This window comes from Phascolarctos cinereus, unplaced genomic scaffold, assembly GCF_003287225.1.
Source record: "Phascolarctos cinereus isolate Bilbo 61053 unplaced genomic scaffold, phaCin_HiC Scaffold_8;HRSCAF=390, whole genome shotgun sequence".
NCBI classification, from domain to species: Eukaryota; Metazoa; Chordata; class Mammalia; order Diprotodontia; family Phascolarctidae; genus Phascolarctos; species Phascolarctos cinereus.
Window position 1 is genome coordinate 40430973 of NW_027556291.1, and position 27837 is coordinate 40458809.

The window sequence follows — 27837 nt, forward strand, 5'->3', positions numbered from 1 at the left end:
ACCCACCTGTACAAAAATATTTATAGCAGCTTTTTTTTGTGGTGGTCAAGAATTGGAAATTGAGGGGGTGTCCGTCAATTGGGGAATGGCTGAACAAGTTGTGGTATGTGAATGTAATGGAATACTATTGTGCTATGAGAAATGATGAGCAACTGGACTTCAGAAAAACCTGGAAAGACTTAAATGAACTGATGCTGAGTGAAGTGAGCAGAACCAGGAGAACATTGTACACAGTAACAGCCACCTTGTGTGATGACTGACTTTGATAGACTTAGCTCTTCTCAGCAATGCGAGGATCTAAGACAACTCCAAAAATCTCGCAATGGAAAATGCTGTCCACATCCAGATAAAGAACTATGAAGTCTGAACGCAGATGGAATATGTTCTCCTTTTCTTTTGTTGTTTTGTTTTGTTTCTTCTTTCTCATAGCTCTTCCCATTAGTTCTAATTCTTCTTTACATCATGACTAATGTGAAAGTATGCTTAATATGGATGTATAAGTAGAGCCTATATCAGATTGTTGGGGAGGGGAAGGAGAGGAAGGGGGAGAAGATTTAAAACTCAAAAGCTTATGGAAGTGAATGTTGAAAACTAAAAATTAATTATTTGTTAAGAAAAAATAAGCGTTTGGTACGTTGAATTGACTGGTTTTGAGTCTGTTCTTCTATGTCTGTTTGCTGCCCACTGTTCACATGCTGTCCTGCCCATGTCTGCTGCTGCTCTTTGACCTAGGCCTCAGGCCCTAGCCCTATAAAGATAGGGTTCCCTTCTGCATTGTTTTTTGCTCCCCAGAACCCCAGTGTTGAGGCAGGGGCCAGAGGTGACAGAGTAGACACAAATGGACATACTCTCCAGAAGCAGGCCTTGGGAAATCCTGCACACAGTATGAAACGGACTCATCTAGGGAGAGGAGTGGTGATGGCCCACACAGCTCCAGAGAACAGTGGGTCCGGGTAGATAGATAACTGTCATTTGTTTAGCATTAAATATGTGCCAGGCACCGTCTAATCCTCACAACTCTGTCACAGACCCTGAGAGGAAGGTGCTGTTATGATCCCCATTTTACAGATGAGGAAACTGAGGCAAACAGGTTCAGTGACTTGCTCAGGGTCACACAGCTAGTAAGCCTCCGAGGCTGAATTTGAACTCAGGTCTTCCTGACTCCAGGCCCGGTGCTCTATCCACTGCAGCTCCACGTAGCTGCAAACTGTCAGTAGGTGTGGAGTGGGGAGTGAGGAGGGAGACAAGATAAATCATCATGCGATATAGCCCAAAGAGGCCCAGACTCTCATTGGAGTCCAAAAGATCTGGAATCTCGCCCTTTCTGACGTTGCGCTGATCCCTTCTCCTCTGCGGGCCTCTGTTTCCTCATCAGAAAAATGAAGGGCTGAGTTGTAAGGCATCACCCAGCTCGGACATTTCAGCATCTCATTCTGTGGTCTGCGGCCTCGGCAGGACAGGTGTGTGGTGTTGTTATCCTCACGTTATAGATGAGGAAACTGCAGCTCGCTCACCAGGGATTGCGTGGCTGCTAAATGTTTGAGGCGGAATTTGAACTTAGTTCTTTCTGGCTCCAGACTCAGTGCTCCGTCCGTTATGCCACGCTGCACTCAACTCAAAGCATGACTGTCTGTTCCTCTGTTGGGTACTTAGAGCTCCTCATCGTCTTACCTACCCTAACAGTCCTTATGGACTGTTCTCCCTCTACGTGCTCCAGCTACACTAGTCTACACAATGTTCCCATCTCTCACCTCCACACCTTTGCCCTGGCTGTGCCCCACCCTCCTTTCTGCAGGAGACCCTTCTCAGTGTCTCCCTTTAAGATTACCTTCCATCTACTGTGTCTACATCTTGTATGTGCCTAGTTATTTACGTGTTGTCTCCTCCATTAGAATGTGAGCTCCTTGAGGGCAGGGGCCATATTTTGGCCTTTCTTTGCATCCTCAGTGCAGAGCACAGTGGCTGGCACATATTAAATGCTTAATAAGTGCTTGTTGACTCAACTGACTGACATTCCTGCCCATCTTCCCCTTCTCTCCTGGGTCGTAGGCTTGGTAATGCTACTGCTCCCTCCTCTGAGGACCGATTTTGGTGGAATACTCTGGGGGTCTTGTATTGACCTGTAGGTGCAGAGGGGAGAGGACAGGATTCTGGATTGTATCATATCACCACCAAAAAGCCAAGAATGAATGAAACCACCTTGGCCATCCTTGAGAAAAATCAGGCTAGTGTGAATCCAAAAGGCAGCGGGAGGCAGGGCAAGCTTAGAGAGCAGTTTGTCTGAAAAAGGTCGGGAGAATTTGGGGCAGCAAGCTCAGTCTGTGGCCACGGTGGGTACGGCAGCCAAAAAGCCCGTGCCCTCTTGGGCCCTCTGATGACTGGACACAGGAAGGTTCTCCATTACTTTGCCTTCATCAGACTGTGCCTGGAGTATTGGCTTTAGTTCTGGCTACCAGATTTTAGGAAGAACATTGATAAGCTGGAGGGCTTCCGCAGGATGGCAGTCAGCTTGGCAAAGGGCCCTGATTCTGGGCCTTTTGAGGATAGGTCGAAAGAACTGGGGATGTGTAGCCTGAAGACTCAGGGGATGTGTTAGAGAGGCTACCCGTAGCAGAGGGATTCTGCTCATTCTCTTCGGTCCCAGAGGGAAGAACCAGGATCAGCGGGGGGAGGCTGTAAAGAGGCAAAGCTTCCCACCAATGCGAGCCAGTCCCAAGAGGCATTAGCTGCCTCGAGAGGCCGTGAGTTCCCCCTCTGTCAGGTCCAGGCTGGATGTCTGCTTGTCAGCTACATTGAAGAGGGTGGTTTTTTTTTTAACATGGGACTTCAACCAGATGGTTCTTGAGGTCTCTTCTGACTCTGTGATTCTATGAGAAGGAGCCATGTCCAAGTTGATTCTTCAAGAATTCAACTCTGAGTAGGAGAGCCTCAGAGCAACAGGGGAAAATCCAAGGCAGGCTAACTGAAAAAGCCCCAGTGTTCATCCACCATAATTGTCCCCTCTGCAAGGAAATGGCTCTTTCGAAAGGGCAGGACTTTGTGTTTGAGAAGCAAAGGCACCAGTTGTGAGTTGGGAAAGTGAAAATTGACACACAACCTTTGATAGGGTCTCTTCTCTTCAAGAAGGGCACTTTGTGAGTATGGGACTTGTTTGAGTTTTTATTGGAAAGTGTCCATTGTATCAAAATGTCTCGATAAAAAAGCCCCCCTGTAAGAAAAAAAAGAAATGGAAATGAATTTTATAGGAGCGAAGTTTAACTTTGTCCAAAAAAAGTATGTCTTCGAGAGACTATTCCAAATGACATGTGAAGATCCTAAGTAAAGGAGAGTGCTTTCTTCCTTCTAGACGCATAAATAAGTGCTCAGTTCTCAGTGAGTTACGGATCCAGGTCTCATCTGGGCTTCAGCCCAAAAGGGACATTTTTTTATTTTGCTTGCTATTTCTGTAGCTTTAGAGAAACCAGCCTTGGAGAGGCAGAGTGCTGGTGTAGCTGGAGCCCTGTACTGGGTGGGAGTCAGGAAGACCCAGGTGCAGGCCTTGCATTGACCACTTAGTTGGTCTCTTAGCTTCTCTGGGCATCAGGTGCTCTGAGGAAGCACTAGGAAGAGACAGAAAGACTTAGAATTGTTGAGATTCAAAGAGATTTCAAGAAACCAGGTGGCCAGAATTCCTTTTCTGTTGATGTTTTTCCTGTTGCCCTGAGACCCAGGAGAGACATGAAAGCCTGGATCTGAGCACAAGAAGGCCAGCTTCAGTGAACCGTGGTGGGGTGGGGAGACTGGGGGCAAGGCAGGGAATAAACAAACAAGGCTACCTCCCTGTCACTATTGGTTGGTGATTTGCGTTGGAGGGAGTTGCCCACACCTGTGAAATCTCAGATCCTCAAGACATTGCTGGGGATCTCAGTGGCAAATTGTGAAGAATAACACCACTTCTAATGTTTTTGCTTCTTTTGTACATTTTATTTGAATGGAATTGAGAGACTGTATATCTGCCATTGAAAGTTCTGAGCTGGGAGTCAGGAAACCTGGGATTCTAGGCCCAGATCTGCCACTAACTAGCTGTGGGAACTTGGACCAGTCTCCTGACCTCCAACATGAAGGCCTCATTCCTGGACAAGTTCACTAAGGTCTCCTCCAGCTCTGTAATTCTGATTCATTAAAGTTAAGGTCAGGCTTCCTTAAGCATGTCTGTTTTTTGCTGGGGAAGGTGGCCTAGCCATTCCAGATCTTAAATTGTATTATAAAGCAGCAATCATAAAGCAGCCATTGGTACTGGCTAAGAAATAGAGTGGTGGATCACTGGAATAGGTTAAGTATGTAAGACACAGTAGTCAATGACTATAGTAATCTATTATTTGATAAACCCAAAGACCCCAGCTTCTGGGATAAGAACCCACTGTTTGACAAAAACTGCTGGCAAAACTGGAAAAGAGTATGGCAGAAACTGGGCATAGATCAAAATCTCACACCATATCCCAAAGTAAAGTCAAAATGAGTTCATAATTTAGATATAAAGGCTGACACTATAAGCAGACTGGGAGAGCAAGGAATAGTTTACCGATCAGATTTATGGAGAACAGAAGAATTCATGCCCAAACAGGAGATAGAGAACATTATCAAAAGCAACATGGATAACTTTGATTACACTAAATTGAAAAGTTTTTACACACAAAGCCAGTGCAACCAAGATTAGAAGGAAAGTAGAAAATTGGGAAAGAATTTTTACAACCAGTGTCTCTGATAAGGGCCTCATTTCTAAAATATACAGAGAATTAAGTCAAATTTATAAGAATACAAGTCATTCCCCAATTGAGAAACGGTCAAAGGACATGAACAGGCAGTTCTCAGATGAAGAAGTTAAAGCCATCTATAGTCATATGAAAAAATGCTGTAAATCACTATTGATTAGAGAAATGCAAATTAAAACCAATTTGAGGTACCACCTCACACCTATCAGATTGGCTAATGTGACAAGACAGGACAATGATAAATGTTGGAGAAGATGTGGGAAAATGGGAACACTAAGGCATTGTTGGTGGAGTTGTGAAGTGATCCAACCATTTTGGGAGAGCAATTTGGAACTATGCCCAAAGGGCTACAAAAATGTGCATACCCTTTGTCCCAGCAAAGCACTTCTAGGACTATATCCCAGAGAGATCATACGAATGGGAAAAGCACCCACATGTACAAAAATATTTATAGCAGCTCTTTTTGTGGTGTCAAAGAATTGGAAATTAAGGGGATGCCCATCCATTGGGGAATGGCTGAACAAGTTGTGGTATATGATTGTGGTGGAATACTGTTGTGCTATAAGAAATGATAAACTGGCTGACTTCAGAAAAACCTGGAAAGACTTATATGAACGGATGCTGAGTGAAGTGATCAGAACCAGGAGAACGTTGTACACAGTAACAGCCACGTTGTGTGATGACTAACTTTGATAGAATTAGCCCTTCTCAGCAATGCAAGGATCTAAGACATCTCCAAAAGTCTCATGATGGAAAATGCTATCCACAGCCAGAGAAAGAACTATGGAGTTTCAATGCAGATCGAAGCATACTATTTGCTGTTGTTTTCTTCTGTTTTGTTTTGTTTCCTCTTTCTGGTGGTTTCTCCTATTGGTTCTAATTCTTCCTTACAACATCACTAATGTGAAAATATGTTTAATAGGAATGTATAGCTTATATCAGATTGTGCAATATCTTGGGGAGGGAGAGGGAAAAAAATTTAAAGCTCAGAAGCTTATGGAAGTGATTGTTGATAATTCAAAATAAATTAATTTTAAAAATGCAAAAAAAGAAAACATTCAAATAAAGTTCCTCAATGTGACTTAAAAATAAAAAAAGAATGTCTATTTCTTATTGCTCGCTCTAGATGTCAACCTTTTATAGCCTCTCAATGACTTTAAGGATGTAAAAGGATTGTGTCTCTCCTTCAATCATTTAATTGTATTTTTCACAGAGAAACCTGGCTCCCCAAAGACCGTAAAAGGACTGGATACTCTTCAGCTTACCAAGAATTACTACAGTATGGTGAGTCTTCACATGTTCAGTTAATATGTGCCTGATTTCATCTGTGTAAGTCAGACGGTCCCAGCAGTGAACTGCGCGTTTTGTCCAGGGACTGGCCCAGCGAGTTCTGACAGATTCATTGCCAGGTTAGCTGCAGGGGGATGGCTCCTCTCTCTGCGACCCCTTTAGTCACTCACTTTGCTTCTACTTCTGAAACCAAGGCAGTCCTGCCTCTTCTCTCCCTGACTCTGATCTGCCCTACCCTTATCCCCCTTGTCTTATTTCCTTCTACTTAGTGAATCTTACCTGGAGGCTAGTGCTCCATAGGAGCATCGTATAATTATAAATATAGTCTTATACCAAGCCCCAAAATGAGGTAGGGAGAATGACCAAAGAGGCAGGTGCAGAAAAGAGAGTCCAAGAGCACTTGGAACATTTGAGAAGGATGGGAGAGCCCCAGCTACTGGGGGAAGAACTCACTACTGGGCAAAAACTGCCAGGAAACCTAGATATCTGTGTGGCGGAAAGTAGGATTAGACGTGTAACCTCAGGGTGTTAGGGTAAACACTTTCAAATTTTAAAGATCCAGGTAGAGTTATTTTTTACTATACTGGTGATGGTCCTACCAAGTACCTGAATTCTTAATACTGCTATGTATCTGTATAAATAACCATGTGGTGACTTTTTTTTTCATCTGATCCTGTGTATATGATCCAGTTTTATTCTTGCAATACAGCCACCCAATTTTGTGAGAAAAACAAATGTGGTTTTTGTTAAAAAAAAAAAAAAGAAAGCAAATGTCTAAGACCCTATATACTAAGATAAGCTCCAAATAGGTACATGACTTAGACATAAAAGATGATACCACAAATTAGAGGACCAAGGAAGAAATTACCTTTAGGATCTGTGGCTAGGGGAATGATCCGAGGATTGCGGAACATAAAATGTGTGCTTTGGATTACATAAAATTCCAGTTGTTTTGGCAAACAAACAGTGAAGCTAAGATTAGAAGAGAAGCAGGTGACTGGGCAAGCAGTACTGGAAGCTTAGGAGGTGCCTATAAATTGGGGAATGGCTGAACAAATGATGGTGTAGGAACGTGATGAAATACTGTTGTGTTGTAAGAAATCGTGAAGGGGATGGTTTCGGAGAAACCTGGGAAAGCTTGGCTCAACTTGTGCAGAGTGAGCAGAGCCAGGAGAACAGTTTATATGAGGACAACAAATGACCCTGAAAGGCTTAAGGTCTCTGATCAACACAGTGACGAACCACAATTCCAGAAGACTCAAGGTGAAACAGGCTGCCCACCTTCTGACGAAGAGGGGGTAGACCCAGTGTACAGAATTAGGCATGCGTTTTTTGGACGTAGCCAATGTGCGATTTTATTCTCCTTTTTTTTTTGTTTCTTTTGTTTTGGTTAGACAGTGGGCTTAAGTGACTTGCCCAGAGTCACACAGCTGGTAAGTGTTATTTGTCTGAGGCCGGATTTGAACTCAGGTCCTCCTGAATCCAGGGCTGGTGCTCTATCCACTGCCCCATTGATTTTATTTTCCTTGACTGCATATTTATTACAAAACTTTAGTTTTTCTTTTTTTCTCCACTGAGGAAAGGGAGGTGGGAAAGAAAATAGATTTTCGTTAATTGAAAAAAAATACATTAAAAAAAAACAGATGAGAGAGGGGGAGTTGTGGGATCAGAGGGCATAAGAAGGTCAAAATGATGGGTGCAGTTCTGGAGTGTGGCAAAAGGAAAAGATGGCACAGAAAAGCTGGCGAATCGACTTCTTGATGTAAGGGAGAGTTTGTTTCATAATGATTAGGGCAGGTCCCAGTGTAGAAAGGGTAACAGTGTGGCTCTGGGGTCTGAGGACCTGGGCTCAAATCCCACCTCTGACACTGTTGCTTGTGACCTTTAGCCAAGATGGCCTCTGAGGTCCCTTTTAGCTCAAGATGCAGGATTCTGTGACCCTTCAAGCAAATGCTGGATGACCACTTGTTGGGGGGGGATCGTAGTGAGGATTTTTATTCTAGCGCACATTGGGCTCTTTTGCCTCTGAGGACGCTTCCAGCTCTGAAATCCTGTGATTCCGTGAATGTCAAAGACTGTCTCCAAAGTCAAAAGGGGGCTGTGATCTGGACTGGAGGGGGAGGTGTTCCTTCCCCCATTCCCCCCAGCCCATGAGAGATCTTTGAAGCATTGAAGACGTGTAAATTGAATCCCTCGGCTTAGCAAGAGTTGAAGTGTTGAGATGACAAATGAGAGGCTTTAGGGTGGTGAGTTGGCCTGGTCCCACAGGGTTCAGCACTGTGCTATATAAGGATCTCTTACTAATACCTAGAGACATTTCACACCCACCACCCTGAAAACCTCAAGGCCAGGAGAAAGAAAGAGACCCTGCAAAGAGCCCCTGAAAAATGGACAAAGACGAAATTGTCGGGGCCCAGGCATTCTGGTGAGGTTCAATGAGGAGATTCTGTCCCCCCCAGAGGTAGAGGAAAGACTAAGTGCTCCCTCTCTGCCCCCTCCCCCTCCCCTACCCCTAGCTGGGCCTGCTGATGTGGCTCAGATCTGAGCTCGGATGGACATCATCCAGGTCGGGCCTACAGCGCTGGCCCCTCCTCACCCACCCTCCCCTGGGCAGGAGAGGGATGTTCACTCTGCACCACTGGCCCTTTCTTACCATTCCCTGCCCCCTTCCCCTCCACCTCGGCTCGAACCCACCTTGGAGCCTCAGCCTCAGCGGTGCTGAGCATCATGCAGTGGGAAAGCACTAGATTTAGGGGCCAAGGCTCCGAGTTTGAATCCCAGCTCTGTGTGAATCTGTGTGAACTTGGGTAAGTCACTTGCCTCAGTTTCAACATTTGTAAAATGATGGAGTTGGACTTGGAGATCTCTAGGGTCCTTTCCACCTCTTAATTTATGATAATATGATTCTGTGATTATAAGAACATACTCTCCGCCATCTTTCTTTAACACTGTTTCTCCTCTCCTTTTTCCTCATACTCTGATTTTTCCCTCTTCCCTCCACTCACCTTTTGCATCTAACACACACAGACACACACCACACACACACACACACACACACACACACACACACACACACACACACACACACAACACACACACGCACACACACACACACACACACACACACACACACACACACACACTGCCCCTATTCACAATGTGGCTGACACCTATCTCTCCAGTCCTCTACCTCTACATGATACATGTCCCCCATCCCTTCTGTTCCTCTCTCAGTTCCCCCAGACCCACTTGATGACAGGGGAATTTCCCACCGCTGGGTCTCCCTGGTCAACTTTGATGGTTTCTTATGGGTTCAGGCCTCAAAGTGACCCATAGCTACATCTCAAATGCTATTTATGCTCTTTTATGTTATAAAAAAAAAGAAAAGAAAAAATGAACTGTCATCAATGTGCTTAAGATTTTACCTTTAAAGAGAATGTGGCATCCAGAAAAACAATTTAGAATTGTAGTGTGGATTTGTTTTTAAAGAGACATAGGTAACAGCCTTAAAATACAGGTCAGTATTTTGATATTTCTGTTCTTAGGTTTCTGAGAGCAAAATAGATTACTCAAAATACATTATGAAGCAGGTGGAATCACCAGTAGGCCTGGATCATCCAACATGCAAAACAAAGGGAAGTGCCTGTAATCCCACCCCTCCCCCCCAATCAGGGGCCTAATACTCTTATGAATTGAACACAAGGGCCATGCTAGATGCCAGTGCTATTTCATCTGAAGCAGTTACTTTTTTTCAAAGTTTTTGGGATGTCTTTTGTTTTCCCCTCACACCCTTTTTTGGATATATCCCCCAGCCCCCTCCAACCTCCACCCAGTGTGCCTTTCCTCATAATGGAAAAAAAGTTGAACAAAATCTGCAGACACACACAGCAGACAGAGCAAACATGGCTGACACTGTATGTAGCATTCAGCACCCATATTCTTCCCACTTTTCCAGTGAAAGGCCAGAGGTATATCATATGGTTTTTAATCAGAATGAAGAAAATGTAGCATTTCACTCTAATTGATACAACAATCCAAGACAATTCCAAAGGACCCATGAGAGAACTGATGAACTCTCAGTACAGATTGAAGCAGACTTCCTTTTACTTTCTTTACTTTCTTTCTCTCGTTCTCTCTTTTTTTTTTTTGCAATGTGGTTAATATGGAAATCTGTTTTGTGCATCTTCACATGTATAATCAATATCATATTGCTTGCCTTCTCAATGGGTAAGGGAGGGGTTCCAGGGAAGGGGAGAGAATTTGGAGCTCCAAATGTAAAAAAAAAAATGTTAAAAATAAATAAAAATTAAAAAAAAAAAGAAAACAGCATTTCTGGAGATCATGTGAACTAATGGCAGGGCCCTCCAGCCTCTCTCTCTCTCCATGAAATTTCTCTCTTCCTTTAGCTTCCAGGTAACACAGTCAGCTCAACCCCCTTTAATGGCAGGACCCATCCATCTGATGAGTGAAAATGCCACTGGGGTTTTCGTCCTTGGGTGACTTCTAGAGCCTCAGCTTGTTTTCTTCTGATGTTTTCCTCTGTCCCCAGTTCCTCTGATTTGGACTGATCTGGGTACTAATGGCTGCCATTTTGTTTTCATCTCTCAGGGCTACGGTGGCCTGTGAGAGGCCAGAAATGGATGGAATTCTTTCTGAGCTCTGTCCACTCAGAATATCTACAGGGTTTCCAAAGCAGGCTAGTTGCTACGGTATCTTAGGATGAAGATACTTAGACGTGATGTACATTTTGCCTCTGGCTGACAGCAGTGGCTTTGGAGCCTTGAATGGAGCCATATCAGGGACTATTCTGCAATTTCCAGTACTCATTGGAGTGGGAAAAATGATGGATTTGGAGTTGGAGAAACTGAGTTCACATCCTATCTTTAATACTTAACTTACTGTGTATTTGTGTCTGTATTTACGAGCCTCAGTCTTCTTATCTGTAAAATGGAGATAATAATACACTACTTGCCTCATGGGAGGATGGGGAAGATACATCGTAACTTATAGAAATGTCAGTTATTATTTTTCCCTTCAGAACAAGCTATTGAGGTAGGGATGTGAATACAGACAAGGAGCTGCTAGTTGAGGAAACTGTCTCTTCTAAGGTGAGGTGGCCCCTTCTTTCTAACATCTAGTCTTAGAGAGTTGCCCACACAGGGTCATATGGACAAGATGTGTCAGAGATAGCCATCTTAACAAGATCAGGAGGCCAAGTAATGAAATCATTTGTTGATATACTCCTTAAGCTAGAGAGAGCTAGGAGCTCAGATGCTTACTCTTCGTGCCACCTTGGGCTCATTGCTTCATTTTCTTGTGCCTCATTTTCCTCATTTGTAACATGACGGAGTTGGGCTCCATGGCCCCCACAGTCTCATCCGACTTAGTTCAAGATCCCATGATCCTATGATTGAGAAGAGATTTTGGGCTGTAATGTGCTCATGTGTGTGCAAGCATGTGTGTATGTATTTGTGTATTCCTATGTCTGTTCCATTGATACTTTCAAACTGTTCCTCCTTTGAGTATGTATGTGTGTGTGTGTGTGTGGGGGGGGGTCATTGAGAGTGTTCAGATCATTTATAAAGGAAAAAAAGGTGGCCTCTCAGCCTCTCTGAGTTGGTTGGGCCCTCTGTGGCCATCTGTCTAGTTTAGGCCACACTAGAATGGGAATTTCCTACTGTATTCCCTGACAAGTGGTGTGAAGACCCCCAAGGCAGGGGAGCCTTCCCACTGGCTCCCAAAACACCCCTATCCCATTTTGAAGGGCCGCTCTCCCACCTCCCACCCAGTCTTCCTGCTTCTGCCCCGTGGGCCCAAACAGAAAAAGTCACATCCCTCTTTGACATGGTAGCCTTTCAGATACTTGAAGACAGCTCTCATGGCCTCCTGCATCTTCTCTTCTTCAGGCAAAGATGGCCCTGGTTCCTTCAGTTGATCCTTCTGTGGTGAGCAAGAGGAATGGAAATGAGAACAAAAGTCCAGGCAGTGGAAGTGAGAGACTGAGGAGAATGAAAAAAAGGCATCTTGGAATGTGTTCATCCCAACAGCTGTACAGATGGCAGGCCTTTATTTTAGCAATAACTGGGATTACTCTTTCCAATATCCGTCTCCCATCCCCTGTCCTCATCTCTCCCCCAATTAAATTCAAATCAAGGCTTAATGGATCTGTACCAGTTATCTCATCACAGGATCTAGCTAGATCTGGAAGGGACCTCAGGCCATCTAGTCCATCTCCGTTATTTTACAGATGAGGAAACTGAGGCCCAGGGAGTAGTGAAGTGACTTTCCTAAGATCACAGAGTAAATGGAAGAGGTGGGATTTGAACCCAGGTCCTCTAACTCTACTGCACCATGCTGCCTCCAAGTCTTCCACCCATCTCCCACCTATTCTTCAGTTAGACCCCTCTTATTCTTAGTCTCTTTAATTAAGTCAGCCTGCTTCCTGTCTCCCCCAGCTCAGGAAATACCTTCCCACCATTGTTAGGTTTTATCATCCTGGGAAGGGATGAAAGGAAACTCACAAGAGCACAGGAATTCCTCCCCATGTTACCAGAACATCTTCCCCTCCCTTCCCCTCTTCCTCCAAATTCTCCCCAGGGTGAAGGGGAGACGTGAAAGAGAGGGAGGATGCTAGCCCATTTCCCATGAGTACCTTGACATTGCTTTGACTCCATGTCAAAGTTTGGACACTCTGATGAGTGCATTTCTCTCCCATGATCAGTTCTGGAGGCCTGAGACAGAAAAGCAAGATCTCCCCATCCTCCCAGAAGCCAGTGCATGGCCAACTTGGCCATGAACACCGAGTCTGACTGACTTTAAATGGATTGCGATTTTATCTCCTCCCAGACATGGCCAGATGGTATGGCTCCCAAGCTGTGGTCTGGCCACCCCTGGTTAATTGATTGGAATCTAGAGCGTGGGAACGAGAGCCCAGCATCCTTCTGGGACCTGGGGCAACACAGAAGTATTCTTCCATGTCGGTAGCTTTTGGGGCTGCTGACCTTAGCTTACTCCCCACTCCATATGAGTGTTTCCTGTGACATCGGCCCCCGTCGCCCAAAGAGTGTTTTGTTTTTCTCTTTCCTCATGCTTCCAATCGCCTTCCTCCTAGCTCGGACTTTTCCTTGCCCGCTGTAGTTTGACGATCTGTGCCAGGAAGACTGGAAACAAGGAAAGTGAGCCCATATGTCTTAACTGCCAGGTTCAATTAGAGGATGCACCATTTAAGCTGTTACAGAGAAAACAGCAGACTTAGCACGGAAAGCGCATTCAGGTTATATTTAGCCCAACTCCGGTAATGCACCAGCCTTTCTCTCTGGGCCTTGTTTCATTTGAGCTGCTCCACCTGGCCCTGCTCTCCAGGTGACTGATGGAAGGGGAGCATTTAGCACTTCAGGGTTATCAGAGTTAATGCTCATTTACACGCCAGAAGGCTCTGTTGTCAACAAACATTTATTGCCCTCCTAGTGTGTGCTGGGCACTGAGCTTAGTGCTGGGGCCATCAGAAAGCAGAAGATCTTGCAAGCTGTTTGACGAGGACCAGCCAGTGGGGGAGGCAGGATGGGGATGTTAAGAGAGAACTCTAGGTCCGATGCCAGATGACCAGGATGGTCAGTGAGTGCTCTGTCTATTAGTTGTGTGGTCATGGGTACGTTCCTCATGTAAAACAATGGGGCCACGGGGCAGCTAGCTGGTACAGTGGATAGAGCCTGGAGTCAAGAGGACCTGAGTTCAAATCTGGTCTCAGACCAGACACTCGACACTTACTATCTGTGTGACCCTGGGCAAGTCACTTAACCCCAAATGCCTAGCAAAAAAAAAAAAAAAAGATGGGGGCCAGACAAAATAATCTCAAAAGTCCTTCTGGCTCAGTATTTTATAAGCCTATGATCACCCAGGCTACGGTGGTTTTTGTGGAGGAGACTGGGTTGAGCTGAACCTTGAAGCATGGAAGGAAAGAAGGAAGGAAGGAAGCATTACTATGCGAAGGCACTGTGCTAAGTAAGCACTTTACAAATATCTCATTTGATCCTTACAACAGCCCTGGAAATAGGCGTGATGATTATCCTCATTTTATTTTCCCCAGTTGAGAAAGCTGCAGCTGACAGGGGTTAGGTGACATGTGCAAGGTCATACAGCTAGAACATGTCTGAGGATGGATGTAAACTCAAGTCTTTCTGACTCCAGGCCCAGTGCTCTATCCACTGCAGCGCCCCCTAGCTGCCGCTGACCTGGGGTATGCAGGACTTGAATGGGCTTAGAAAGGCCTTTCTGGCAAGGGCAGTGAAGTGAACAAAAGTAGGGAGGTAGGAATATTCAGGCCAGAACTGCAACTGATTCCAGACTAGGCCAAAAGACCCCCGAATCTTTTTCCTGAAGTCAGCTTGCATGATTCCACATCACTGGTAAATCTTCCAATAAGCCAACAGAATGATGATTGAAAGCAGGGACTGACTAGTGGCTTCTTGCTTTGCTGTTACTCAGCCCTGTTGTGGCCTGTGGAATATAGAAGGCCAGGTTTTCCTTCTAGTTAGACCCAGCGTGTCTTGGAGGATCAAGAGTCTTGTCTGGAGGCCACTTGGATGGAAGGTTGTTCTCCAGAATAGCTCCGCCATCTTGTGTTCTCATAACATTGCATCTGGCTAATGACCATTTTTGTGGACAGTCCAGCTCTTTGTTTGTTTTTACCCAAAGTTCCCTGGGGAAGCCACTATTTAAGTGACTAGTGCCAAGTAGGGTGAAGAATTTCTATGATGAAAGCAGTGAGAGCTGGAATAATGTGTCCACACTAGTTTGATGTGGAATCATGCAAGCTGACTTCAGGAAAGAGATTCAGGGGTCTTCTGGCCTAGTCTGGAATCAGTCGCAGTTCTGGCCTGAATATTCCTACCTCCCTACTTTTGTTCACTTCACTGCCCTTGCCAGAAAGGCCTTTCTAAGCCCATTTAAGTCCTGCATACCCCTCACAATGTGTGGTAGAGATAACTGAGGCCTTCTTAGGCTCGCTGCCCAAACCCTCCAGTTTTCTGGACCTGATTTGAGCATGGCATGAGAAAAGTAAGGGCACTAATTTTCAGGCATGAGGATACTGTTGAGAACTTAATTGCTATTCACCTCAATTCAGCAAGCAGTAATTGAGCACTTACTGCATGCCAGGCACTATACTAGGCACTGGGAATAAAGAGACCAAGACACAACGGGCCCTGTCCTCAGGGAGCTTACATTCTGCTGGGGGAGGGGAGTTAGCATGCATCTAAGTAAGTAAATGCAAAGGCTATATAACCAAATAATTTCAAGAGGAAAGTGTGCTAAGAAGTGTGTACGGGGGGATCAGGAGAGGTCTCCTGTTGGAGGTGGCACCTGAGGTGCTCTTTGAGGGAAGATAGAGACTGGAAGAGGTGGAGGTGAGGCAGGAGAGCATCCTGGACCCACTTAGTGGCTCTAGAAACATAGTCCTTCAGGATGATGAGATTTGGGCAGTTCTGCAACCTGACCCAGTCTTGATTGCTCGGAGGATGCCAGCCAGTTTGGTTGTCGCGGCCAGGCCTCCAGCTTCTGCGGCCCTCACCAGCGTTCTGCCTAGTTTTGGGGCATTTTGCCATTTGCCAAGAACTCTGAAGTGATTGGTAAACATTAGGCTGTTCTTGTTCTTTCTGGATTTCAGTTCCTTAGGCATTTGCAGCAGGTTCTATACCAGCTGGAAAGATGGCAGATTTAGAGCTGGAAGGGACCTGACAGTCATCCTCTTTTGACGGAGAAGGAAAGTAAAGTCCAGACAATAGTGCATTGGCTACATTTTTCTATTCCCTGTCTGTAAGACTTCTAATGGACACGGGCTTTAATTTTCATTCATTTATTTATTTTTGGTGAGGCAGTCAAGGTTAAGTGACTTGCCCAGGGTCACACAGCTAGTAAGTGTCAAGTGTCTGAGGTCGGATTTGAACTCAGGTCCTCCTGACTCCAAGGCTGGAGCTCTATCCACTGTGCCATCTAGCTGCCCTGGGACTTTAAAATTGTAATGAATTGTGCTTCTTTTTGGTTATTGGACCTACTTATTCTCTACTGCCTTATGTTTTCTCCCTTGTTGTTGTTGTGATTGAGTAGTTTCAGTCATGTCCAACTCTTTTTGCCATTTCCTTCTCCAGCTTATTTTACAGATGAGGAAACTGAGGCAAATAGGGCTAAGTGACTTGTCCAGAGTCACAGAACTAGGAAGTGTCTGAGGCCGGATTTGAACTCAGAAAGATGAGTCCTCCTGGCTCCAGGGGTGGCACTGTATTCACTGCCCCACCTCACTGCCCTAAAAAACTATTTTGTTGTTGTTGAGTTATGTGCAACTCTTTGTGACCCCACCTAGAGGGTGTTTTTTTTTTGTTTTTGCTTTTTGATGAGGCAGTCGGGGTTAAGTGACTTGCCCATAGCTAGTTAAGTGTCAAGTGTTTGAGGCTGGATTTGAACTCAGGTCCTCCTGACTCCAAGGCTGGGGCTGTATTCACTGCGCCACCTAGCTGCCTCCAACTTAGTGTTTTCTTGGCAGAGATCCTGGAGGGGTTAGCCATTTCCTTCTCCAGCTCATTTTACAGATGAGGAAACTGAGGCAAACAGTGAAATGACTTGCCCAGGGTCACATAACTAATCAGTGTCTGAGGCCAGATTTGAACTCAGGTCCTTCTGATTCCACTGCAGTGCCACCTAGCTGCCCCTATCTTCTCCCTCTAAGGTTCTGCTTAGCAGCTACCTTCTATATAAACTCTCTCCTGATCCCTCTTCCTTGTATTCATTTATCTTTTTCTATGTTTTGTTTCCCAATCACGCCCTCTTCAGATTGCACGATTTTTCCTTAGCTCTCTCTGTGTTGTACTCCCCAAAGGTGAGGCAGTGTGGTGAGCGGGTAGAGTGCTGCCAGGACCTGAGTTCAAGTTCTGACAGGCACTGGTTATGTGACTTTGGGCAAGTTATTCAACCTCTTCATGCCTCAGGCAGCTCCCTAAAGACTGGAAATTGCAGACCAGTTGTTAGACTGCTTGGTAGAGGGAATTTCTACTCTGGGAGTTCCCTACTCCAGTGAAATCACAGGTTGAGACCAAAGAAGAAAAACAAACTAGCCCAATAGGATATAAGCTCTTTGATGGCAGGGACTGATTGTTTCTGTCTTTGGATGTCTGGCCACTTCTGATAGTGCCTAACCTAGAAAAGGAGTTCAGCATGTGCTTACTGAATCTGCCTTCTTCCATTACCAACCAGGCACAGGCCATGAAACACTGGCACTGAGTTCCGTGGATGAGCCGACTCCTCTGTTGGAGAAGTGGTAGCCCTCATTCCTCTGCCTCTCCAGTAGAAAATATCAGAAGGGACCCACAGACTTTCTTCCTCCTTTCCTCTTTGCTGACTCTTTGGGGGTGTCTTCTTTAGAGAATCTGGGTCCCCTGTACCCAAATGTGACTGGGAAGGCAGGGGGGTTGCGGAATGGAGGAGGAAGGTTGTGCCATACTTCATCCAGAAAGCATAATTGGTAGCTTATAATTGTTCTTCTGCCTGCCCACCCTCTGCTGTGCCTGCCATCTTCTCTGAGCCAGTTTGCTGCCCCTAATTTCTGCTACCTCTTTTTCTCCTCGCCCACTCTTTCCTTCACTCTCTCCCTTCACTCCACCCCCTCTGCCCTGGCTTCTAGACTGTCGCATGCATCGGCCCATTGATTCTCTTGCTCATATCTCCTGTTCACTCTTACCCATCCTTTGTATGTCTTTCTTACTCAGCCATGTCTCCTTCCCATCTGAGCACCTGGGGGCACAGACACTGACATGGGCTTCCAAACGGCCATGTGGCCATCCATCCAGAAGTTGTCTGGGCAAAAGGCCTGGGACCAGGAAGGCTGAACCAATGACGCTGACAGACGGATGGCACCCCTGGCACATGGCTCGCATTGCGTGGAGCTGCTGGGCAACATTGATTTGTCTTTCCCGAAGCATTTCATTAATGTTACGGATCTTCTAGATATGGCAACTTTCTCAGTGTTCCTCAATGTGTCTTGGCCTTTTATTGGTCTTTCTGAGATCAATGAATTTTCCTTGTGCTGTTGGCCTTTGTTTATGAATGGGCTAATCTCTTAAAACATCAGCTGTTTCTCTTGAAAAAGTCCGATGTTCTTTGTCTTTTTGAAAATTTAAGTATGGATAACTCTGGGAGTCCATATTCCGATTCCTGCTTGCAGGGGACCATTTGGGTCCTTGGAGTATGGCTGGTATCTTCCCCTCCAGATTCTAGGTGTGTTCTTTTTTTTTTTTTTCTGTCTGACAACATATACTATTTTGCTTCCATAGTGCCCATTTCTCTGCCAAAAAGAGGAAAATGTATTCCATTATCTGTTTTCTGAGATCTGTATTAGTCACTGCAATTAATCTGAGTCTGACTGCCTTTTTAGTGTTACTTGTATTGAAATTATTATAGTCGTTTTGTACATCATACTAATTTTTCTCATTTCACTCTATATCAGTCTTCCCATGGTTTTCTGAATTCCTTGTATCTGTCATTTTTTATGGGTCAATAATATTCTATCATATTCATATACCACAATTTGTTCAGCCATTCAGTAATCAATGGGAACCCTACTTTGTTCCAGTTTTTTTGGTACTATATACTGTATACTAGGTGTATAGGGGATATCTTCCTAAGGCTGTCAGCTTGAGGCAATTCTAATGTGTTCTCCCCAATATTAATCGCCAGTTACAGTTAGTATTTCCCTTATTTCATTGATTGGCCCAGTGATTCATGTCCCAGTATCATTTAATCAATGAGCATCAATTAATTAGCTTTTTTTACACAGGGATATTTGTCAAGAAGATTTAGTAAGAGCAGAAATATAAAGAATTCCACCTCCCCCCCCCATCTGGGGCATGCTTTCTCCACTCCACTTTTCCCTACTCCCACCTGGGAAGAGTGGGCTCAAACTTAAAAGGTATTTACTCCAAAGCATTCACACCCTCCACCCCCAACCCCAAGGTCATTTCCAAAGGTCGGCTGGCCAACAGATGAAGTCATTCTGAAAAATGGCATCTCAGCTGCTGGGTCTGACCCATTGCTGGGCTGGATCATATGGGTCACTCACTCCTTGGGGCTGTGCTGGAGACAGACTTTGGGACCACATAGAAATGGCTGTATCTGCATTGAAAAAAAAACTTAATAAATGATGTATTTTCCCAATAACAAAAGGTGGCATATGTGTTGTTTAAAAAGAGATTTTCATACATTATCTCATTTGATTCTTATAATATCTCTGAGGGGCCTAGTGTAAGTCATACCCTGATTTCACAGCTAAGGAAAATGAGGCTTGGAATGGTTCAGTGACTTGCCCAAGGTCATATTACTAGTAGATTTCAGAGTGGTGATTCACATATGGCTGTTCCAACTTGACTCCTTTCCATACATCACTCTTCCCTTTCTAGTTCCTTATTGGATGATGGAACAGCTTGGTACAGTGGAAAGCAGAGTGTCTCAGGAGTCAGAGGACTCTGGTTCAAGTCCTGCCTCTGATGCCTTATTGCCTGTGTGTCCTGGCTGAGTCACTTACTTCTGGGCTTCTCTAAAATGAAGAGTTTAAACTACATGGTCTCTGTGGTCCCTTCCAGTTCTGGATCTAGGATCCTGTGATTTAGAGCTGAAAGGAAGCTGAGAGATCAGCTAAGCCAGCCTCTTCATTTTACATATGAGGAAACTGAGGCACAGAAAAGGAAAGGGACTTCAGGGTTACACAGGTAGAAAGTGGCAGAGCCAAGGTTCAAATTCTGGCCCCCTAATTCCAAATTGAGTGTTCTTTCTAAACTGTAGGTAGTAGGTTACAGTGGAAAGAATGTTAGGCCAGGAGGGAGAAGACTTGGCTTTTAGCTTTGAATCTGCTACTGACTGGTGTGATCTTGCTCATGTTACCTCTCTTGATCTCAGTTTCCCCATCTGTTCAATAGGTTAATAATAACACCTGCCCTGCTGACTTTCAAGGGTGGTTGTTGGGATCAGATATACGTGGATAATGTTTAATAGCTTAGAAAGCTCTCTCACAGATATTAAACATTAGATATGGCCCTTTGTTCATCAGGGCTGAACAGGCCCCTCCTTGGACTCTTAATTTGGTAAGGGGTATTTCTCAGAATTTAATGCCATGTTCTTAGTAGAGTACAAGCTGCTAAATACATTGATCATGAGATGATTGTTATATATGTATCCATCTGGCCGGCAGCCCATCATCACATGGTCATGAATCACACTGGCCATTTGTGCTTGTCATTAGCCATACGGAACACGGATACCTTCCACCACCTGCTCTGGGGGAAATTGACATCTCCTTAGATTTACTCATTGCCGCTTTCCATTTGGGGAACTCAAAATGTGAAAACAACCTTACTCTCAAGAGAGAGGCAGGCGGGGTACAGAGCACTGAGTCTCAGTCTTTTTGGGCTCAGGACCCATTCAGAGAGCTTTTGTTTAAGTGGGTTATATCTATCAATATTTACTATATTAGAAATTAAAACATCCGAGTATTGTTATGAAAATGGTTTTGACTCTGTGGGTTCCTGAAAGGGCCTTGGAGATTCCCAGGAATGTCTAGACCGCAGAGGAAAGAACACTTGTTCAAGAGTCAGGAAACCAGGGTTCGAATCCTAAAACTGTTACAGTAAATAACCAGCAACCAAGTCACATCCCCTCTGTGGGCTTCTGTTTTCCTATCCATAAGGTGAGAGGGTCAGACTTGCTGCTGCCTCTGCAGCCTTAGGCTTCCATGTTCCAAGAGAGTTTGGAAACATTTCCTACCAGCATGCCGATGGTCAAGTTATCACCCGCAGACTCTGCTTTATGTCTTGGCCTGCTCAGCATGCGTGTAGTAGTTATTTGGGGAAAAAGGATGCTTTGCTATCCTTTAAATGGCAGCGTTAGGGAAGCAGAGAACAGGGTCTAGGCTAACTCTACCTGACGCAGTAAAGAAGTGTTGGGGTGACCAGATTGTATCACTCGGAACCCAGCAGCCCTGCCGCATGCACTTGCCTTCCGCCTCACCCCTGAGGGAGGTCTTCTGGCAGGCGGCCTCCTCCCCATTGAGGCCCACATTCTCTCACGTCCTTTCATCATCAAAGGCTCTGGGAGTCCCCAGCAGTCTCATCCTGGGGCTACAGCCAAAACAATGGAAAATCAAAGAAGCCATTGGTTTTAGAGCCGGGAGAGAGCTCAGAGCCCAACAAGTCTGGCCCCCTGCCTTTACCCAACAGAAAACTGAGGCACTGAGAGGAGAAATAGCTTGGCCAAGGTCATTCAGGTAAGAAGTGGAAGAACCGGGATTTGACCATCAACCCCTTGACTCCATATCCAGTGCCATGTCACTTTTAGGCTAATTTCGGGAAGATAGAAGGTGTTCTGAACATAGAGATACCTTAAAGAAGGTGGTCAGATTTGGCACCTAATTTATTGGCAGAGTGCCATGAGTCATCTCTGTTCTCTGTGTGTGCTGCCCGTGGACCTGGCAAGGAGCAGGAACTGTCTGGATGCTGGCCTTTTTCATACAGTAGTTTCCTTTCATGGGTACAACATCTCTATTGCATTCTTATTTGGGACAATCTAACCAGGAAATACAGGATTTCAGAAGTATAAGGATCCTTAGGGGTAATCTAGACCAGCTTTCTCATTTTGCAAAGGAGGAAATAGGCCCAGGGAGGGCAAGTGACATGCCTAAGGCCATATAGTGAGTAGTGGTAGAGTTGACAGTTACAGAGCAAAAGTTTGCAAAGAATGCTTGACATGTATTATTTTATTTGATCTTCATAACAATCCTAGAAGATTGGTACAATTATTATGCCCATTTTATAGATGAGGAAACTGAGACTGAGAAAAGGAAGTGATTGGTTTATGGTCACACAGCTAAGAAATGTCCAAGGCAGGATTTGGGTCCCATGGTTTCTTGACTTCAGGTCCAGTGCCTCCTCTAGTACATCACACTACACTCACGTTAGAGAGAAGCCTTCAACCCCAGGCTGGATGGAATGTGGCAGAGGGGATTCTAGTTCAGGTCTGAGTTGGTCTAAGTGGAATCTGCCAGCACTGGAATTCTGGGAGTCATGCTGGCTCATGGCTGCACTCATCCAATTTTGTCTCTCTGTAGGTTTTGCAAAACATCCTGGAAACTGAACAGGACTACGCTAAGGAGCTACAGTCGCTTCTTGGGACATACTTACGACCACTCCAGGCCAATGACAAGTAAGATTTCCATTGTAAGGTCCTCACTCAATAAAACCCAATAATGCCAGCCAGTGTGGCCATTACACTGGTGTCTTAGAGCTGGGCAAATGCCCTTTAAAAGAATTCCCATCATGCATGAGTTGCCAAGAACATGGCCAGGGCAGCAGAAATCTTACAAGATGTCGCTCCCCAAGAATTTGGCTGTGGAAGAGAAGATCTGATTTCCCTTTCTGCCGGGTGCCATGTTCATCCTGGATCTTTTTTCCATGGTGTGTCTGGCTTTACCCTCCAGAAATGAAATGGGCTCCCTGGTTATTTTACTCTGTGGTTCTCGCCAATAATCCCTGTAAGCATGTGAACTGGGCAGGACACAGATTGACTCTGACCTTTGCTCTCCAGGAAGGCCTCTCTGCTGGGATCTGATAGTGGGAAACCCCAGCAGAGGGCTGCCCAGAGGAACTGCAGGCGGCTGACCTCAGACAGCTCCCATTCACTGGCAGAATTTTCTCCTTCACCTTTGCACTGGTGAAAAGCGGTTACTTAGAAAGATGTCTGGCAGGAAACTAACCTCTCCCACCTCTTCCTAATGGCTCTCCCCTGCTTCTGGTTCCTTGGAGATGTCCTGGAGTCTTCCCTCTCCTTCTGCCATCCAGCAGTCTGATGAGTTGCCCAGTTCTTTCATTTCTGCCCCTGCAGCGTCTCTCCCATCTTTTCCCTTCCCCTCCACTCCTAGAACCACTATCCTAGGTCAGGCCCTTAGTAGCCTTCACCTGGACTATGGTAATACCTTCCCAACTGCTTGGAGACCCTGCTTCCAGGCTCTTCTCTCTCCAGCTTCCAAAAGAATCTTCCTAAGGCACAGCTCTGAGCATGTCACTCTCCTGCTCAGGAAGCTTCAGTGGCTTCCCATTTGCCTGTGGGATAAAATACAAACCCCTTGTTGTTGTTCGTCCTTTGTTTTTGAAGAGGATCAAAGACATCATGTTGGGTGGCGTCTTGACTGGTGCAGGTATTGGATTTAAGTGAGGCACGCTTGTACAAAGCCATCAGGCTCACTCTCTCTAAGTCCAGTGGTAAGACAAAAGGCAGGATGACTGGTGATGGCCTGGGATGCAGTGGATGACCTTGGCATCTTCCATGTCTGACCAGGCTGTAAGCACTCCACAGCGCCTGCTTTAGCTGCCTTCATGGCCTTTGGAACAAATTGTTCTTATCTGCCCATTCCACCAGGGGAAGCCTTCACATGCTCGGGGTGGACATCCTCTTCACTCACCGACGGGTTTCAGGCCTGCTGACCACTCTCAACCTGGTTTAGCCCGTCTACCAAGATGGTTTTACTAGGGTGTGGCTGCTGCGCATGCTACAGCTTCTTGGAGCCACAGGGGAGAGACAAAGTCTTAGCCTGGCACTTAAGGCCCTCCACAATCTCCCTTCAATCTGCCTGTCTTTCTCCCACCTCCCATCTCATATATTCACTTCTGTACCTTCACATATATGATCCCTCTGCCTATAGTGGCCCTGTGTCCCAGGCGCCATCTTTCATGAAGAATTTCCTGATCCTTCCTCCCTCCCTCTCCCAGTGAAAGTGATCTTTCCCTCGTCACATTTCACCAAGCATTTTGCTTGCACCTCTCATTGGTACTTTTCATATTCTTCCTCATCTCCTTCTTTGTACTTGGGTCTCATTCTCCATAGCAGAACGTAAGCTTTTGGAGGATGAGGTCTGTATCATTCCCCATCTTGCTCAGGGCCCTGCAAACAGTTGGCGTTTACCATGTGCTTGTTGCCTTGAATTGCATCTTGGCCATGTGAGGTGACCATTGAAAGGTCCAGTCGAGCCCCCTTCAGTGTGTAGATGTCCAGCATTTGTAAACACAGACTCTCTGTACAGGCATGTGTTAATATTTACCTTGGCCAAGCTTTATCAGAGATTAAGATATTGGCACAGTCTGGTGGAAAGCTGAGCAATGATTTGCAATCAGTGTGTATAATTGAGGACAAAACCTTTCTCTGGCTGCTGTTCCTCTCTGAGCTGACCTTTTTGTGCACCGACATGGCTCGGTCACAGGGAACATAATGCATGTTTCTCTGTCCCTTCTTACATTTACCAGTTCTTTCCCTGATGTTGTAGAGAGAATGAGACTTGTGACCCAAAGCCCTATATGGAGATGTATGTGGAAACCTAGTACAGACTCTGCTGTTTACCTGGGTGATCTGGGGCAAATCCCCTCCTTTCTCTGGGCCTCAGTTTCTCCATCTGTAAAAAAGAGAGGCCTGGACTAGAGGACCTAAAGGTCTAAAATTCAAGTCTTCTTGGTTGGTTAAGCATTGCCCCTTGCTGAAAGTCTCAACTCCAAACCATCTGTCTCCAAATGATAACAAAACGAGATAACGTGCTTTGTAAACCTTAAGGCGCTACAGAAATGATGTTAGCTTTTCTTTTCTTTTTTTGGGGGAGGCTTTTTTTTTTTAAAGGCAATTGGGGTTAAGTGACTTGCCCAAGGTCACACAGCTAGTAAGTGTCAAGTGTTGGGTCTGAGGCCGCATTTGAACTCAGGTCCTTCTTACTTCAGGGCCGGTGCTCTATCCACTGCGCCACCTAGCTGCCCAAGAAATTATTATTATTATTTTTAGGCAGTTGGGATTAAGTGACTTGCCCAGGGTCACACAGCTAGTAAGTGTCAAGTGTTTGGTCTGATGTCAGATTTGAACTCAGGTCCTCCTGACTTCAGGGCCACCTAGCTGCCCCTAGCTTTTCTTGTTAGCCCTTGTCTGGCTCCACATTCCTGAATTTTCCCTCATTCACGCTTTCGTGGACTTCCCTTCCAACGATAAAGACATTTTTATTCCAGGAAGGCTGTAGCTTCCAGGTCCTAGATTTAGCACTGGAAGGGACCTCAGAGACTGTCAAGTCCAACCCCCTCATTTTACAGATGAGGAAACTGAGGCTGAAAGAGGCGAAGGTCCAAGGTCACCCAAGTAGTAAGTAGCAGAGCTGGGGTTTGAACTCACATGCTCTGATAGCAAATCCAGGGCTCTTCCCACTGAACCTCCCCACTCTTCCTTTCTTGCACCCTGTGACTTCATGGATGTAGGGAATTCCTGGTAGGGAAACTCTCTCCGGCAATGGAGGATAGTAACTCTTCTGGAGTCTTAGAGAATTGCCCAGGCCATAAAGCTCCTCCATTTCAGAGGCAGGTGAGCTGAGACCTTCTAGACTCTCAAACTGACCCACTGTCCTACTCTGTTACCATCTCTCACGCTGGAATGGGGCCAGTGGTGCTAAAGCAGAAGATGTGTTGGAGATTATGGGAGCGTGGTAAGCTCAGTGGATATGAGATCTTGAAGGCAGAAGAACTCTAGTCGGTGCTCACAGCAGGCCGGGAAGCGGTTTTCTGGTTTGATTCTCACAACAATCCCACGAGGTAGATGCAGGAGTAAGAATAATAAATAATAGCTAACATCATATAGCACTCTCAATGTGCCAGGCACTGTGCCGAGCGCTTTACCTAGTACCTCATTTGGCCCTCACAACAGCCCTAGGAAGTGGGTGCTGTTATTATTCCCTTTCTACAGATGAGGAAGCTGAACCTAAGTGACTTGCTCAGTCACACAGCTTTTCTGAGGCTGAATTTGAACTCGGGTCCTTTTGACTCCAGGCCTTGCGCTCTCACCATGGCAGCGCCACCTAGCTGCGCTATGGTAGGAGGCGGGGAGATAGACAAGGGAGATAGCTGCACATCGGAGTCTTGAGAGAATAGAAGTGTGACCAGGGAATGATTGAGGCTGAGAGGGAAGAAAGAGACAGAAGTCAGAGGAGGTGGAGACACATGTGCAGCCTTGCCTGCGCCTGGGGAGAACTGCAAGTGAATCAGCCGTGGAGTTGCTTCTCCCGGGTCCAAGTCCTTTTTCTGTATCAGGGCATTGAAAGGCTCTGTATGAGTCAGGCTGCTGACAGTGTGATGCACTTGGAGGGGTCAGAGGGGACAGCTAAGCTCCCGTGGCCATGGGCAAGGCAGCAGGATTTTGGAAGATTGCCTTTTTCACACCTGCAGCAAAATGAGGTTTTTCTAGCTGTCCCAGAGAGCAGAGTGAGACCTTTTAAAGCTCTAGGGCCTTTCAATAACATATGAGTTTTCCTTTTCTTTCTTAGCAAGTTATTCTGTCTGTAAGAATGATGTCTACCTAGATATATTTTCTCTTACTGGGGGGAGGAGTGAAAATCACGAGCCTCATAGGCCGTCTGGTCTGCCTTCTGCCTGAGTCTTCTCTACAGCATCCTTGGTAAGGGTCATTCAGCCTTTGCCTGAAGGCCTCCAAGGAGGGGACCCCACTACCTCTTAAGGCAGCGTAGGCCATGCTGGGACAGCTCCACTGGACAGAGGAGGCTTTTCCTTACATCAAGTCTTAATCTGCCCATCTTCGGTTTCTCCACCCCGACCACGCCTAGATCTGCCCTCTGGAATCAAGTAGGACAAATGTAATTTGTCTTCTGCCTGCCAGCCCTGCCAGTCCTTGAAGGCAGTCACTAGGCCCTCACTAAGGCTTTCCCCCTCCAGGCCCTTTATCAATCTCTAAGCTTGCCAGCTGGGCAGTGTCTTTCCTAAGTTAGGATGGCCAAAACTGAAGCTGATATCGCTAGTGTTGTCTGAGCAGGGCAGAGAACAGTGAGACTGTTGCCTCCTTTCTTCTCCACGGCTCACGTCCATGGTGGCTTTTATGGCTTCCATAGGATACTGTTTCTGCAGGTTGAACTTGCAGACCACTAAGCCCTCCAGATCTTTTTCACTCTAATCCTGCCCTCCCTGTGCCATACTTGTAGAGTTTTTTTTTTAAACCTAAGTACAGGACTTTGTCCTTATGTCTATTCAATTTCAGCTGGTTCGATTTGGCCCATTGCTCTAGCCTGTTGTGGTCTTTTACCGAATCCATCTTTTATCAACTGTATTAGCTGTCCCTGTCAGCCAACGGTGTGCTGGAGCCAGAGCCCTTTGTTAAGTTTTTGGTGGAATTCAACAAGCACTACAAATTAAGGCTTGATTTATTGTTTTGTTGATGGATAGACTTAAGAAAATGATGAAGAAAAATGATAATAATTCAGATTGATCTTAAAAGTGTGTCATGGGTATATGGTTTTCTCCGGCCCCCAGAGCCAGTTGTTAAACATTTACCAACACACCCTACTCCCAACTTTGATAAGTATGCCATATATGTCTTATTCATGTCATTGCTAAAAATGTCTGATAGCATGTGGCCAAGAACAAATCTGTGGGCTGCTCCACCAAGCCTTCTTCTGGGTTGACATCAGTCAATTAATGACTAGTCTTTAGGTGTGGGCAGTCAAGCAGTTTTTACACCTCCCTGAACTACTTAGTTGTGAATTGAACCCACATCTCTTCATCATAGCTACCCCAAAGCCACCGGAGACTTTGTCACACACCTTCCTAAAAATTGATGGTCTCTGGCATTTCCTTTATGAATCTGTCCAAAAAGGACCTTAGGCTAGCTTGACACGACTTCCTTTTTGATGAAACATGGGCCAACACCTAGCGCGGGTGCTTTCCTTCCTAAATGTTCA

General features: G+C 45.6%; 1 protein-coding gene across 2 annotated transcripts in view; it reads left to right on the forward strand.

The window, feature by feature from the left end:
* The window catches only part of ARHGEF6 (Rac/Cdc42 guanine nucleotide exchange factor 6), a 118321-nt gene that overhangs the window by 40572 nt on the left and 49912 nt on the right, over nucleotides 1–27837 (forward strand). For both annotated transcript variants that reach the window (XM_020971753.2, XM_020971752.2), the window contains exons 6-7: nucleotides 5965–6035; nucleotides 22183–22277. In XM_020971753.2, the coding sequence (XP_020827412.1) occupies nucleotides 5965–6035; nucleotides 22183–22277 (166 nt within the window). The remainder of the gene's footprint in view (nucleotides 1–5964; nucleotides 6036–22182; nucleotides 22278–27837) is intronic.